Here is a 17,473-nt window from a genome sequence, read left to right as displayed (position 1 = left end):
ATCCATGGAGAATGTATTAGCCAAGAACATTGCATGTGGTCTTTATAGGATTAATCTTTTAAGTTATGTATTCTTCAGCATAATAGGATTGTGATAGTGGTTATTTATATTGATTTTTATACGATACTATGTTATCTGTGTTTTCCTCAGCATATTTTTTGATATAATCTTTTCAAATTGAATGTGCATACATCTTCAGTCTGGGAAGCCATATTTGTTTATTTATTTATAGTGCTTAGTTACCATAGCACTTGAATGATCAGCTGGTGATCACGTAAGTAAGGTTAACCAAAGTTTATATACCTCTGCTGACACATCGTGCATTGACATGGATGATTCAAACAGAAGTAATGTTTCAGCTAATGACAAAAGTAATTCCTCTCAGCCTGTGTGTAACCATTGCAGGCAACTGTTTAAGTCCACTCGGGGGGTCAATATTCATATCTCAAAAGCACATCCGAATGAACACCGAACACGGCTAGTGAATAGACAGACAGCTGGGGAATCGAACCAAAAGTACTGAAATAAATTCAGGAACATCTGCAGAACAAGGGCATGAATCTAGAAAAGAAGTAAAACAACAGAACACACATAACTCGTACTACCAAGAGCAAATGGTGATATGGAGAGAAAAACTACAAGGTGACATCAATGATTCTGAATTTTTTTTATTTGTAGAAGACTTTCTAAAGTTTCTGTCCACTGCAATTGATTTTTTGCCTGGGCCTAAACACCCAGCAAGGAAATTTTACGAGGCGCGTAAAAAGAAATCGTATGTTAATACGGAAAAAGGATATAAACAAAGTTCAAATCCACAAAGGTCCGCTAATAGGGATAGAGAAAAAAGACAAAGTAAATATTTATATCAGTTAACTCAATTTCAGTTCCACAATCAACATAGGAAAGCAGTTAGAACTGTCCTTCATGAAAACAATGAAAGATGTCTGATTAATTCGCAACATGTATATGGCTATTTCCATGAAATATTAGGACATGAAAATAATTCAGTGAGAGAAAATTATCCCCCAAAAGTGAGTGAAGCTACACAAACTGTTTACAATGACACGTTTAATGATGTTATATCCAAAGATGAAATACAGCTTGCAACAAGTAAAATTGCAGTGGACACTTCACCTGGACCTGATTACGTCATCGTTACAGCTATCAAAAGTGACATCACTTCCGAGATAATTGCCACAATAGCCACTCGTATGCTTCAAACAGGACAGGTACCACCGTGTTTTAGAAAGGCAAGAACCGTTCTTATACACAAGGGAGGTGCCTCTGATGACATTGCAAACTGGAGACCAATCACAATATTTTCTGTTGTTAGGAGAGTAATTGAGCGAGCTCTTGATAAACGCCTGAGAGAATACGTTGCTTTTAATCCACAACAACGGGGATTTATATCTTCAGCCGGTACACATATCAATACTTCTACACTCGATTCGGTTTTAAATTCCGCGAAACTGAACAAAACTGACCTAACAGTGATTTTTCTAGACGTCAGAAAGGCGTTTGACAACGTTGGGCACCTTCATTTACATGAGACCTTGGGGACATTAGGAATACCTGAGAAATTAAAGGAACTAATAGTTAATCTCCAGACAGGAAACACTACAAAAATAGAAACTGTAACTGGAAAGACAGCCACCTTAAGCCTAAAAAGGGGTGTTATGCAGGGCTCACCTCTTTCTCTCTGTCTCTGCAATTTAGCGACAGATCATATTTTAAACGAACTAACTGAAGACTCTCTCACAAGCCACTATGGATTTTCTTTAGTACCACATCTTCCACCTTTAACGATCATGGGTTTCGCTGATGACTTGGTTGTCATAGGAAATAGTCGAACAGCAGCACTTGAGCTCTCGAAAATAGTCACAAGGAGATTTCATGAAATAGGGCTTTATATCAACCCAGTGAAATCTACGGCAATCTGCATCGAACGCGGAAAGTTAATCGAAGACCCAGCTGAATTTAAGAGCTATAATATATCGAGTTTGCAACGTGGGGAAACAATCCGCTATCTGGGAGTTAACTTTTCAAATGAAATAATTTTTCAACCTACACAGGAGCTTAAAAAATTACAGAATAAAATGGAGAAATTGGTTTCTTCTCCACTATTACAGGCTGACCAGAAATTTAAAGTAATAAACACAGTTATATGCCCATCTCTCATATACCCATTCTAAACTATCAAGCCAGAGAAGATTCCGAAAAAGTTCCTTGCTGATACAGACATACTAATTCGAAGTACTCATAAGGAAATTCTTCAAATACCTGCAGACATTCCTAATGGAATGGTCTACATTGAGAAAAAATATAAGGGGTTGGGACTCTTCTGCGCCACTTGGGAAGCTCATCTTCAGCACATTAACATCTGTAAGGTACTATTAAGTTCAGGTGACGAATACATACGTGCTACAAGAAATCTGAAAGAAGAAATAACTCTCTCACTACAATCCCTCAATGTCCCTCCATCCGACAATTTACTACATCCACGTCTAGAGATAACAGATGCCAGGAAAGTGAGAAGAGTACTGAGAGAAAGGGCATTCAGTAAGTGGTGCAACTTACAGCAGAAAGGAAGAGGTGTATGTTTGTACAATGAATACACTCCTGCCAACTCGTGGATTCGAGACCATCAAGGCTTATCATGTAGTGAATGGCGTGAAGCAATTAAGATGACAGCAAACATTTCAGCAGTTAGATCGGTACCAGGAAGATCTCAGAACGATTCCCTTTGTAGGCGCTGCCTCAAGGAGATTGAAACTCTTGCGCATGTTCTGGGATCTTGTCCTCATGGTGAACTTTTAAGGAATACACGTCATCATAACATCCGCTCGTTAATTGCGGCGACGCTAAAAGAGCATGGTTTCCAGGTATTTGAAGAGGTTCATGGCTTAGCGAACAACGGAAGCCACAGAAGGATTGACATCATTGCTTTCAAGAATAAGAAGAGAGGTTACATCATCGACCCCACAATTCGCTTTGAAAGCCATAAGTCACAGCCCTCAGATGTTAACCTAGAGAAGAGGAATATATACTTTCCAACAATTCCTTACTACAGGGAGAAATACCAGTTAGAGGAAATCGACATAGTAGGTCTGATGATTGGAGCAAGGGAAACGATTCCCGCTTTTGCCGCTAGTTTCTGGAAACAGATGTCTCTGCCAGTTACAATGTTACGGGAGATTGCCATCATAGCCTTAAGGGGCTCACTGATAATTCTAAGGAATCACTGTTACAATTAGGTTACCTTCAACATTTCTCAAGTACAGAATATCTATTTCTCTTCTAAATATAAATGTAAAAGTATACTTTGTCGTAAGGCAGCCTCTGCATGAGAGGAAGTATTTCATAAAATAAAAAATTGGTTGCAGCCACAAGAAAATATGGCATAATTCAAGCCAGTGTTCGACTTTGGCATGAAGACAAAGATGGTCTAAAAATGCGTACTGTACAAGAAAGGCATTCATATGATTTCACAAAGCACTTTTTAAGCCTGATTTAATTTTTTTGAAGGAAAATGTTGCGGGTCATCTTGGATTTGGAGAAATATGGTACATGATTGCAACTGTCAGTGGGACTGTCACCAATCAGTGCAGTGAACCTGAAAATGGATTCAGTAGTAATCTTGGTAATTTTGGAAGGTTTCTTTCTTGCCCCTTCTCACGCCCATGCTGATGGAGACTGAATTTGGACTTAAATGGCATCCAGCATGTTACAATTCATATCAGCAACCGCCGAAAACTATGGATTCAACACAGATATTGGTCATTTTCGATTATTTTCACTTGTCACTCCCTGCCAACTCTCAACCACAGGGGTGCTAGGGGTGTCTTGCACCCACAGATTTATTTATTTATTTATTTTTTTTTTCAGATAATAGTCATATGTGTACCAAGTTTGGTTGAGAGCTATAACACACACACATAATCTCTGTCATTTTGGACATTTTCTTTTTCAACCCTTCTCACCCTCATGCTGATGGAGGCTGAACTTGGACTTAAATTGGCATCCGTAGTGTTACTATTCATCCCAGTGACTCTGAAAAGTATGGATTTGACAATAATATTGGTTGTTTTCAGTTATTATTAATATTACATGTCACTCCCTCCCAACCTCCAGCCGTAGAGGTGCTGGAGGTGGCTTATCCCCACACTATTTTTCTCCAGGTAGTAAGTCACATGTGTACCAAGTTTGGTTGAGATCTATGCTGGAACATACATACATCTATAATTGGAAGGAGAATAATAAAACTTTGTTTTACACCTATTCAATAGTTAAGGAGAATAATAAAACTTTGTTTTACACCTATTCAATACAATAGTTAAGTCTCCTGCAATACATCTATAATGTCGGTCATTTTGGACATTTCCCTTTTCACCCCCTTCTCAACCTCCATGCTGATGCTGGTTGAACTTGGACTTAATTGGCATCCAGATTGTCACTATTCATCTGAGCAACCCCGAAAACTATGGATTCAACACTAATATAGGCCATTTTCAATTTTAAATGTCACCTCTTCACCCCCAACCCTTGGGGTGCTAGGGGTGTTTTAGCCCTACTGTATTTTCTCCAGATAGTGTTACAGTAAGTCATATGTGTACCAAGTTTGATTGAAATTGCAGATTTTGCCTATGGTTGCCTGTCATTCTTAATTGTTTAGCTTCGCTGAGGTCTTTATATAAAGATATTACTCCATAACTGCAGGTACCAGGTAGGGACCCTCTTCAGAGGCAGCCGTGCTCAGGGAGTGGTGCCCCTGCCTGTGTGAGTCCCAGAGTAAGCTGACCCGCTGTGTAGCATCTGTTAAGGGTCCCAGCTCAGGGTTGTGAGCGAAGACCTCGATGGAATGTAAAGCGGAGAAGATGGACTTCGGAACGGTGGAGATAGCGGAAGAGGCAGCCCAGTGCTCGGGGAATAGTATGAGTATGCTATTCATCAGCAGCATTTGTTTCCCATGTTAGGGGTGTCTGTTCCCCATGTAAGGGGTGGCCTGAATAATTGCTGATAGTAGCTCTAAAATGCCTTTGGGAGTGGCAACCCCATTATAACAATAGCTTAAAATGAGTGGTGGTAATTATCAGCCTCGTAAAAGGTTAGGTTGTACCTTGCTAAAAGCGACGCATGGTTCTTGTCTGGGGGAGCTGTGATAAATGGGCAACCAGCAAATAATATTATGAAGGTGGGAATAATAAATGTTGTGACCCTGACAGGAAAATTAGAAGAGTTGATTGATTTTATGGAGAAAGAGAATGTTTCACTGATGGAACTGAGGGAGTGAAGATGATGAGTGGAGGTGAGGCAGAGTAGTAGTGATTGTTAACAAAATCTTGGATGAAAATGTAGATAGGGTAGACTACATTAGCGATAGCATAATCAGAGTACGACTGACAAGGGACCATCAATCTATCTTAAGAAAACTTGAAATCGATTTATTCACCATCCGAAAGAGCACCCTGAAATATGTAAAACCCTCGAATATTATATCCTATCGTGCATGTGTATATGAGTTACAGGGCAGTAAAGATTGTGTGGGTGGGGGTCTTCAGTGTCCAATCGGAGTGAAGTTTTGAACTGCTGGTGCGATGTAAGGTGAAGCGAGAGAGAGAGAGGGAGGGGGTTAGAGAGGGAGACAGCTCTGTGAGTGCAATGAACTGTGTGAACATTGTACGCCTGATATAAACTACGTATTCATTTCTTTTAAATCGTAACTCAGTAATCACAAAACTTGGAATTAATTTATGCATCTTTTAAAGGCACAATTAAATACAGTACTAACCAGCGGTTATGTTGTAATCACATGAGGATAGAAATATTCTAGCTAAACATTAAAACACTATGTATGAGTATATACTGGCTAAACAAGTACATACTTATCAATAATGTGGCAGTCGTGTTTAATTCCCTTCAAGATATTCAATCTCCTGTGAATGATAAAGGAAATCATACCTACCAACTTTCCCGATTTAGGCGAGAGACTCCCGATTTTCGACAGATTTTCTATTATTTCTCCCGATTTTAGCTTATTTTTCGGTGAACTTCAAATATTTGTTCTCAAATCCCACCATTTTAGTTTTTTTACGCTCATTGGCCGCTTTCAAATGAAATATCGACGTTTAGTAATGCGAGAAATGTGCGCGAATGTGCTATGCTTATTGAAACCTGTATATCGATTGTCAGTCTCTCGTTCTCGCGTGCTATGTTCGTGTTCGTTCACATCAGTCCAGTCGATTCTAGAGATTCAGATTCTAGTCGCTAGATATGAAAAATGAAATGGCGTATGGCTTTTAGTGCCGGGAGTGTCCGAAGACATGTTCGGCTCGCCAGGTGCAGGTCTCTCTAACCCCCTCTTACGATTTGACACCTATAGGCGACCTGCGCGTCGTGCTGAGGATGGAATGATGATGAAGCCAACACAAACATCCAGCCCCCCGCGCCAGAGAAATTGACCAATGATGGTTAAAATTCCCGACGCTGCCGGGAATCGAACCTGGGACTCCTGTGACCAAAGGCCAGCATGCTAACCATTTAGCCATGGAGCCAGACTCTAGCTCTGGAACTTCCAACTGGTAGATCGACACTGTTGTACTTTTCGTTAAAAGTGAGAAAATGTGTGCTGTTTTCCATTTTATCGAATATTTCATATGACAGCATTACTTTTAATCGTGACATTCGTACTGACGTCATTGTAATGACCTATGTTAACTTTAGTTAGGAAAACTACAAGGACAGTCTTTCTGAGAATTCTGTAGCGAAGCACATCTACAACAGCTAGTTATTTGATACAAATGCATTGAGCTTCACAAAATCGCGCGGGCGCTTGATGCAATATATTAATCTATGCATTTGCTAAGTAATGGCATCTAAGTGCATGACCGATTCACACGTGTGGAACGTGAGTTCATACTATTTTCGGAAGGCTTATCAGAGACCAATCATCTCACTCACATACTTTCTGTGAGGTAATAGAGATGTGTAATTTTTAGTCTTGTAGCCTCTTATAGCAGCAGTCGGACTTTGAGACAACAAGTGTTATAAATATATCATAGTACTGTATTGCGCAAGACATGTAGAATAAGCAGTTTTGACCAATTGTAGCTCCTGATTTTTCCTGATTTTCATATCAAAATCTCCTGATTTTTGGTTTTGTAAAGTTGGCAGGTATGGGAAATTAAGAAAAATATGTTCGAAATACAATAGCTTCTTGCACCAGCTACATTTGAGTAAAGGCAGGTGATCACAATTATTATTGTCCTCCATAAGGAGTTCGCTAGTACCAGTTCCTTTTCTAATACAATAGTCTCTACTATTTTCAAAAGTGTCATTCATGCTAATTCATGCCCTCTACTTTCCACCCATGCCTATGTGACAAACAGAAGCGCGGTGATCATTCTTGATTGTAGATCAATGACATGCGTTTGATAATATTGTTACGCCATTACAAGTTCACATCAATATTATTTAACACAACGAAATCACAGATATGTCGGTCCATTGTTTTGAACATTTAGAAAAAAATGCCTGTCTAATGGTTGTAATCCAGAAGTTTTTTTGCTGGAATGATTTGCCCTTTTAATTTTTCAGGTTCATAGTTATTTAATGAAAGTACTTCATGTATTAAATTATCTTTTTGAGGCACCCAGGAATCCTACAGTAAACATTTCGATGGACCAGTGTGGGGTAAAAATGTTAACTCCAGAAATATATGGAAAAGGTCTTTTGTCATTTATCCTTATTTTAACCACTGCACAATTACATTAGGAGCTTTAAACATACCCTGCTGGACAGCTTGACCTGGTGGTTTTGAGTCCTGCAGTACGATAATCAGACAGGGAAAGAGACGTCCTATGCATGATACAATTGGCATAATTGTGAATGAATGTGTCTGTGCGCTTTGTGTTTGTGTAACACCACATACTATCTTCTTACCACGGCGATCAAGTGTTCTCCCGAAATGCAATTCTTTATTGATGCCAAACTGATCTGCTGACAACGTGTGAGTTTATATCGTGCACTGTCAAGTTGTTTGCGCGAACTTCCGTAAATTTAGTAAACACCAACTCATACAACTGCTTATATTTATCCCTGACTGTTAAACTAGAAGAGTAGTAGAAAGATCACAAGATATGGCTGGGTTGAAAGAACAAAAACAGTTATTGATTATATTTGTTTGAGAAAATAAATCATGAACAGTTAATGGATGTAACAACACTGTCAGGTGAGGCAATTGATGGAGGCCACAGAGTAGTGGTGGCAAAGCAGAAAATTGATAAAATCGTGAGAATAAAAGAAATAAGACAGAAGAAAATAAAGGTATGGAAATTAAAAGATAAAATAACTCTGGAGAAATTTCAGTAGGAATTAAAACAGCTCATCCCTATATCAGAAATAGAAAGTGTAGAAGAAGAATTGACCAAATTTAAAAAATAAAAAATAAAAAATTTGTAAGCTGTGCAGAGAAGATTTGAGGCAGTACTTCGGTGATAGTGAAGGATAAGGAGACACCTTGGTGGAATTAAAAGGTGAAGGAGATTGTTAAATAAAAGAAGAAAGCATGGCAAGAATGGAATAGAGATAGGAAAGAAGGAAGTAAGATTAAATATCAGGAAACTAAAAGTGTAAAGAAAGTAAATGAGGAAAAGAAAAAAATGTTGGGAGAGATTTGCACAAGAGTTGGAAAAGAATGCAAACAGTGGAAAAAGGATGTTGTGTGGATTGATAACAAATAAGAGAAGAAAAAATCTACACACAGCAAGTGAAGGAAGAGAGTGGAAATGTAATAACACACCTAGGGGAGATAAAGAATAGGTGGAAAGATTATTTCGATAAACTCCTGATTGTGAGAAATGATGCAGAAGAGAGTGTAGTGGTAAATCAAGATGATCAAGAAATAGAGAGTGATATTGCAATGGCAGAGTTGGAAATGGCTGTTAAACAAATTAAAACAGGAAAAGCAGCAGGGATGGATCAAATATGTGTGGAAATGATAAAGGCAGCAGGACCTATTGGTCTACATTGGTTATATGGGCTGCTAAGGTGTATATGGATGAAAAAATCAAGTACCTGATGATTGGTCTAAAGGTGTAATAATACCAGTATTTAAGAAGGGTGACGAGAAGGTATATGGCAGTTCTTGAGGAATTACACTGCTGTCACAAGTAGCCAAAATATTGGAGAGAATAACTGAAAGGAGGGTGAGAGGAGGTGTGGAAAGAAATTTAGAAAAAGAGCAGTATGGATTTTGACAGGCAGGTCAATGATAGACCCTATATTTATCATGAGATTACTGATGGAAAAAGGTGGGAATATGGAAAAGATCTGGTGTCCTTGATTGAGAGAAGGCATACAATAGTGTTGATGGAGAAAAGGGGTGGGAAACTCTGGAAAGAAACGAATGTGGAAGGCAGTCAATGGAACTAGTGAAAGCAATCTGTAAGAATTGTTCCACTTGTGTCTAGACTCCATTGGGGAGAACAGATTGGTTTAGAAATCAAATTGGACTAACACAGGGAAGTGAATTGTCTCTGCTTATGGTGTGATGTTATGGATGAAATTCTAAAGGAAACAAAGGCAAGGTATGGAGGGGATATGAAAATATTGTTGTTTGCAGATGATATAGTGATCTTGGGGAGTCAAGAGTACAGAAGTGCAAATCCAACTAGAGGCTTTAAATGACAAAATTGAGAAATATGGTATGAAAATCGGTGTGGAGAAGAGCAAAACAGTGGTGATGACAAGAGGAGAAAGAGAAGGAAAAGGAATCATTAGTATCAGGGGACAAAATTTTGAGGTTGTTGAATACTTCAAATACCATATTTGGGAAGTGACATAATGCAAGATGCAAGGTTGGATAAGGAGATCAGCAGAAGGGCACAAGCAGGAAATACGTCCTACCAGAATGTAAGGAACCTGGTCTGGAACAGAGAAGTTCCAATGAAATGTAAAGAGATAATGTACACGATATACTATTCCCCTATATTAATGTATTCATCAGAGACTTGGACAGCAAGGAATGAGAGTAAAATTCAGACCAGTGAGATGAAGTTCCTGAGGAGTGCAGTAGGGAAGACAAGGAGAGCCAAAGTAAGAAATGTTGAGGTCAGAAAAGAGATAGAGGTAGAAAAACTGAGTGATAGGATGGAGAAGAATAATTTGAGATGGTTTGGATATGTTATGAAGATGGAGGAGGGAAGGATACCAAAACAAGTGTTGGAGGCTAAGATAGAAGGAAAGAGGGCAAGAGAGAGGCTCAGAGCAAGATGGATGGATTCTGTCAAGAACAGCAGAAGAGAAAGAAGACTGGAAGACTGGCCTGGAATACAATTACCGAAGAGGAGTGCTGGAAGGAGAGGCAACGGTGAAGAAGTGCCATCAACACCCCAATCTGGCAGGAGCTTGACAAGTGGAAAAAATTGAAAAGATGATGGTTGCTCCATAACTGTGTACAACCTGTTAAGTACAGAATGTATTGTGGGCTGGGGTCAAGTCTTTGCAGAAATTATTGGAGTAGTCATTTAGAGATTTGATTTTAGAATTACACAAAGTTGGCTGAACTTAGACCTATCAATATGTGATGATTCACCAGCCGGTAATTCTGGAGAGAATTGAAAAGAGAAGAAAATCGTTCAGTAGAATGAACTGGAAATAGTGGTTTTCAGTAATTTTTAAAAATAGATCAACATTTTCACTACGAGGCTCTAAATTCACACTAAATTACTAAGAAGGGATAGACCTGAACTTGAATGCTCAGAACTGATTAAAACAATTGCGTAGGCTGTTTTTACATGGCCGCAAGTTTTAAGCATGACAGCATCTACGAGCAGAGTTGAGTGAAGCGAAACAAACCACATTCATCGAATGTAACAAATTTACTTGTAAGTCACAGAATCATTTGAATAAGACACAATGTTCACTCTGTATCGCTGCATCCTCCACCTATTCAATACATTATTTTTGCAGTGCATATATTTACATTACATTAAGTCGCTTGGATCTAGTTTCGACCCTGCTTGGGGTCATCTCAGCCATAATGAAATAAATACACATTTTAGTCAATATATTCTATTAATGAACAGCTACACTAGATGAGCAAAGTTTGTCACAGATGATGCAGGCGACATCATGTGATCATCATGCGTACTATTATTACATTGTTGGGTACATATCTCTCAATAATGCTTTCACCATCATATTTAGTTTGATGAAATCTATCGATGATTGACATTTCAGTGATATGTATTAAATAGGAACATAGATACATTCCTTGATGGTCACTTATAGCCTCAAGATTCAACTTTCACGCTGAGTTAGTAACACATTATTGTCACAAGTGAAATATTAGGATCTCTTGTGGCTTGTATGTTGATAAAAATTTGAAATGATACGTGAAATGAAATGAAAATCCACAGCCTGTTACCAGTCATTCGACCGGGTCAGGAATGGAATGAATGATGTTCCCATCCAGCGACGATGATAGGAAATGTGCTGGCTGATGAAGCCTGTCGCACTTCTCTGGGGCAATGATTAACGACTGACAGATGAAATGAAATCATATTAGAGAGTCTTGCTGGAATGAAAGATGACAGGGAAAACTGGACTACCCGGAGAAAAATCTGTCCCACCTCCACTTTGTCCAGCAGAAATCTCGCATGGAGTGACCGGGATTTGAACTACAGAACCCAGTGATGAGAGGCCGGCGCGCTGCCACCTTAGCCACGGAGGCTCACTTGAAATGATATGTGATCAAATCTAATAAACGAAACGTTAGCTTGCAACAGTGAATCAGATGGCATCAAGGTATCAAGTAGACTTCGTTAGGTAGAGATTCGGAAACCAGGTATTGGATTGCAAGACTTTCCCGGGAGCAGGCATGGACTCTGACCACAATTTGTTGGCCATGAAATGCCATCTGAGGTTGAAGGAATTGAAGAAAGGAATGCTAGGAGATGGAATCTAGACAAGTTGAAAGAAAATCTTGTTAGGGATTATTTCAAGGAGCATGTTGCACAAGAACTAAATGAAAAGGCTGAAGAAAACACAATAGAGAAAGAATTGACAGTTGTGAAGAATGTCAGTAAGGCTACTGAAGAAAGTTTAGGAATAAAGGAAAGAATCAATAACTCAGGAGATATTAGACCTGATTAATGAATGACAAAAGAACAAAAATGCAAAAAATAAGGAGGGCAGAAAAGAATACAGGCCATTACAGAATGAAGTGGATAGGAAGTGCAGGGCAGCTAAGGAAGAATGGCTGAAAGGGAAGTGCAAGGATGTTGAAGGTTGTATGGTCCTAGGAAATGTAGGTGCTGCATACAGGAAAATGAAGGAAACCTTTGAAGAAAGGACAACTAGATGTATGAATATTAACAGCTCAGATGGAAAACCACTTACAGGGAAAGAAGACACGGCAGAAAGATGGCGGGGACATATTCAACAGTAAGTTGTATCAAAGTAAAGAAGTACAGTAAATGATGTTCTACAATATGAAGACTCTGTTAATGCTGATGAAATGGGAGACCCAATTTTGAGGTCAGAATTCAACAGAGCATTGAGAGACCTAAATATGAATGAGGTATCTGGAATTGATGACACACCCAGATAATTATTTATTGCCTTAGGAGAAATCAGCATGGTGAGGTTATTCATTTAGTGTGCAAGATATGGCAGAAGTGCCATCCAGTTTCTGGGAAATAGTTATTTAACCTAATACTAGGCAAAGTAATCAAGGGAATGAGAAAAAGAACTTCATATGTAGGGACAGCACAAACTAAAGGACTTAATCTTAATTCATCAGTTTGGCTGAGGGCCAGTCAGAAGACAGGTTTTTCTAACCAGGCTCATCCCCCATTCAATAACATTTAAATACACTCTTCTTCTGCTATTTTTTCTCTGAAATTGTTCTAGAAGGATTGGAGGCATCACTGGAAGTGCGAATGGTCAACTATACTGGCTTTTCAGATACTTCATTGAGGTTCCAGTTGGGATTAGAGCACAGATCCAGGTGAATGCAGCAATTTTCAAAGATATTGAACAAGGTGCCCTTGAAATTTTGATCGTACATTGTAATGTCCTGTCAAGCAGACACTGTGATAGGATCTTTTATATGAGTGGTCACATACAAGACCATTAATAAAGATATCCATCTGTAGTTTTTTAGATCAATTCTGTCTCCTTTTGTATACAGAGGGTGTATAACTTCCAATATTGGGGTAGTGTTTCAGTCTCCCATATGTCTTTCTTTCTTTCTTCTTTGCGTGTATATATTCATATTTTTGTCTTAAAAATGAGTGTTATTTGTAGTTCTTGGTATTTTAAGTTAATCAATGTCATTGTATGAAATAATAATAATATGTGTGTGGTTAAGTGTAAGAAAGGGCCAAGAGCCCTAACTTTGCCACAGAAAATAAAGGCTTTATCTATCTATCTATCTATCTATCTATCTATCTTCATAATTTTTCCAGTTGTTTTCAGCCTAGCTTCCTTAATCATCTTGGCTATAATGCCTTCTCCTACTGCTCTACCACTTTTCAGTCTCATGATTTGTCTCCTGGTCTCTGATTTTTCTAGCTCTTCTGACTTATCATTCCTCTCAAACCTTTGGATCCTTGGAAATCTCTCTGTGGGTTCAGGAAAATTCAGTAGTTCTTCAAAGTATTTCACTAGTGTCTCACAATTTTCTTTGTTGGTCAGTGCCATTTCTCAGTTTGTTTTTCTGAAGCATAGATTCTGTGGTTGGTATCTTGTGATTTTGTTTTTGAATGTCTTGTGTCTCTCCTTTTGTAGTTTTGGAAGTACTCTTCTACCACTTTCAATTGATTCTTTTTGTATTCTCTTTTGTCTCTGCCGTGCTGAGTGGCTCATACGGTTGAGATGCTGGCCTACTGATCCCAACTTGGCAACATCGATCCTGGCTCAGTCTGGTATTTGAAGGTGCTCGTATACGTCAGCCTCATGTTGATAGATTTACTGGCATGTAAAAGAACTACCTGGGACATAAAGCCATTAACATTTATTTTCTTCATTATTATTATTATTATTATTATTATTATTATTATTATTATTATTTTGTCCTCCTGGCGACTTATTTCCTTTCTCACCTCTATGTATGCTCTTCATCACATGTGTCATTTCACCATGGGTGTGTCTTTTTTTTTTAAGAGGAATTTTCTCTTTTGCTTTCCTGATTATCTTTCCTCGAATTCTTCCCAGGTCTCGTCCTCCCATTCTTCTTTGATCCTTGATGATTTTACTTTTGTTATATCAGACTTCCTTTTGGTCTTCTTGTTCATTCCCTTTGGTGTCAATCTGATTTTGATTCTCATGAGATAGTGAGCAGTCATTTTTTGGCCCTTTTCTGAATTGAACATTATGTTTTCTCCTTGGTTTTTGTATGTGATTGCTACATGATCAATCTGGTATTCTAAGGATTTCACCAGCGATCACTACGTCTTGGTTTTCTTGCTCTCTTTCGTGAAATGTCTTGACACTCTCCTCATATTGTGTTGATAACATAGCTTGACCAGTCTCTGGCCATTCTTGTTAGTGATCTTGTGTCGTGAGTATTGTCCTGTTGTTCCTCCGAATATTGTTCTCCATCTAATTGTGTGTTAAAGTCAGCTATTAAAATTTTTATATTTCCTTTAGTGATTCCAGTACTTCTCAACTCCTGCTCTTTCTCTCTTACTAAGCAAATTGTCCATGTGGTTAAGGTCACACAGCTGTGAGCTTGCATTCGAGAGAGAGTAGGTTTGAACCAGATGTATCCAGGTTTTTTTTTAATAGGGTTGTTCCTCCACACCTTCCTACCTCATCACTTGCATGATAAGGCCCCAGGCTTGGGACTGGCAATGGCAGAGTTATTATTATTATTATTTTCCTACGAAAAATACCAAATAAAAGAACAGTATGCAAATTTATTTATAAGCTCACCTTCCACATCTGTTTTGGCCCTCGCCGTCAAAGTTAATTATTTGACAAAAACAAAAATAAGCAAATATTAAGACAATTATCTAAAATTAGGTTTCACTAACATTCTTGTGAAAAAAAGGAATAACCACAGTGTGTGGAAATTTTAGCCAATGATACTTTGAAACTTTTAAAACTTACAAGACATTTCCAGACAAAACATCCAAAGCATATGAGTAAACCTATCTATTTTTTTCAAGTGTCATGAGCAAGAAAGCACTAAGAGCACCTTAGAGATTTTAACTAGCATCATTTGTTGTCACAGGCAGTTGATATTCATTATCATCATCATCCTCCTCCTCCTCCTCCTCCTCCTCCTCATCATCGTCATCATCATCATCATCATCATCATCATCAGAAGTTCTTGTTGGCCTAAGTTTTGTGCAGTCTAGGGTGTGGTGCAAGGGAGGGAAGAGTCATGTGTGGGGGGGGGAAAGAAATTTTATGCTCCAGAAGGGAGGCGCGATATAAAAAGTTTAGTGTAGGGTATACACAAACTTGGGCTTCTAATTGTTTAAGTTGTTCAGCATAAAGGGAATTTCTCCTACTTTGTATGGGACATAATGAAAATTTTTGTTGGGTTGGAACACTTCTCTTACTTTTTAGTCACAGGACTGATAACTTTGATGTTACGCTTAACATTCATTTCTCTCTCTCACCCTTTCAATGTCAAATATCTTCTTTAGCCTCTGATTGGAAATAAAACAGCACAGGTCTTATTACTTCCAACACTTTTTGGTTTGGTTGCTTGTATATTGAGTGGAAAACAGTGTATATCTTCATAGCCGATAGTGATGCTGATTGTTATTTTAAAGGACAAAACAACTGAATTATCACTCCCTTTCAGAGCCTGTCATTATTTGAAATGATTTTAATAGTCTCATAAATTTATAAAAGATAATTGTGCAGTTTATTTTGCATGCGAATGTTATTTTAACCGTTTTGCTGCTGTGATTGAGTTTATTCAATCCACACTGAGTGGTCTGCAAGTGCTGCGATTGAGTTAACTCGGATTTGAACTTTGTGCTCTCACTCCTGCCATTGAATAAACTCCTTTTACTTGAAACATGCTATATGCTGCTGGGATTTGTTGGCTATGTTTTCAAATACCAGACTTACTATCTTTGTTTATGTATAAACAGCAGTGGAATATTGTCCGAATGAAAATACTCAGCTGTGCATTATGGCTTCTGTGTGCAACCATAGTTTGCATCCCAAGGAAATTCTTTCTATTTTGGAGGAAATTCTTTTGTTTTTGGAAGAGATTAATTTGTATGCAAAAATAGTGATGAGCATGATGCGGGGGATGTTGGGGAAATTTTGGAATGTTGTAGTGGTGATGAAGTGCCTTGGGATAGGAATGAAATCAGTGTGCCTTTGAGATGGTCTGATGGTTAGTTTGTGTCAGGAGCAGAACCCAGGCATATCAAATGTTTGTTTGACTTCTTTGACTATATAATCCCAGAAGTAGAGTATTTTGAACTTTTAAAAAAGAGAAAATGTTAAATGAATGTTGCAGATGAAACTAACACATTTTCTAAATAGACAGTTGTGGGTAAGCTAACAAATCCAGCACTGGGGGTGCATGGCCTCATCTGAGATCCAGCAGTGAAAAGGTTATCCTTATCAAGGTATTGGGTATTGCATTATACGTTGTGTGTCTAAAAATGGTATGGTTTTCATTATTTTATATACCAGATTGCCTTGCTGGAGATGTCACAACGATTTCATATGGACCATTTAGACAAAGTATTGAATCATGCTCTGCAAGGTTGTCGAGACATTCGAGAAATCTTGGATGAAGAGGTGAAACGGCATGTAGCTTTAGTCGGAGCTGCTGCAAACTGGGGAATGAAGACAGCAGGAGAACTCTGATATTTTAATTTTTGTCTTTGTCAACAATTATATTAAATAAATCATTTTAATATGTTTAAAGGTTGTCTGTTACTACCCTTATCTTAAATTTGTAAATGATTGTTACTAACCCCATTACAGGTTTTTAATATTTATTTTTTTCAATTACAATTTGCTTTACGTTGCACTGACACAGATTAAGGAAATGTTTAGGAGTGGGGAGGAATCGACTGTGGCCTTGTTTAAGGTACAGCCCCAGCATTTACTTGGTGTGAACATGAGAAACCTCAGAAAACCATCTTCAGGGCTACCGACAGTGGGGGTTCGAACTCTCTATTTCCCGAATGCAAGCTGACTGCTACGTGATACAAACTGCATATCCACGTACTTGTTACATACGTAATTGATGAAATCATGGCTGCTAGTGGGCATACGATATTGAGATTGCCCCCATAACACGCAGATATAGATCCCAGAGAACTCGTCTTGTCTATCGTAAAACAGTGTTTTGGTACATTTAAAATTATAAACGTTGAACGCCTTTGCAGACAGAGATTTTCAGAATGAGGGGAAAGTGACCGAATTAGCGTTTGTGACCATGTGGAAAAATATGTAAATGAGTACTATGAACAGGAGGGACTACTAG

The 17,473-nt window shown here is 38.4% G+C and overlaps 1 protein-coding gene across 1 annotated transcript in view; it reads left to right on the top strand.

Moving 5' to 3' along the window:
* Positions 1-16,902, top strand: part of Ski6 (exosome complex component Ski6) — a 46,303-nt gene extending 29,401 nt beyond the window's left edge. Inside the window, exon 4 of the mRNA XM_067149368.2 lies at positions 16,672-16,902. Within this exon, the coding sequence (XP_067005469.1) occupies positions 16,672-16,848 (177 nt within the window). The 3' untranslated portion in view covers positions 16,849-16,902. The remainder of the gene's footprint in view (positions 1-16,671) is intronic.
* Positions 16,903-17,473: the final 571 nt, after the last annotated feature.

This window comes from Anabrus simplex, chromosome 6, assembly GCF_040414725.1.
Source record: "Anabrus simplex isolate iqAnaSimp1 chromosome 6, ASM4041472v1, whole genome shotgun sequence".
NCBI lineage: Eukaryota > Metazoa > Arthropoda > Insecta > Orthoptera > Tettigoniidae > Anabrus > Anabrus simplex.
This window is presented reverse-complemented; position numbering and strand designations above follow the sequence as displayed.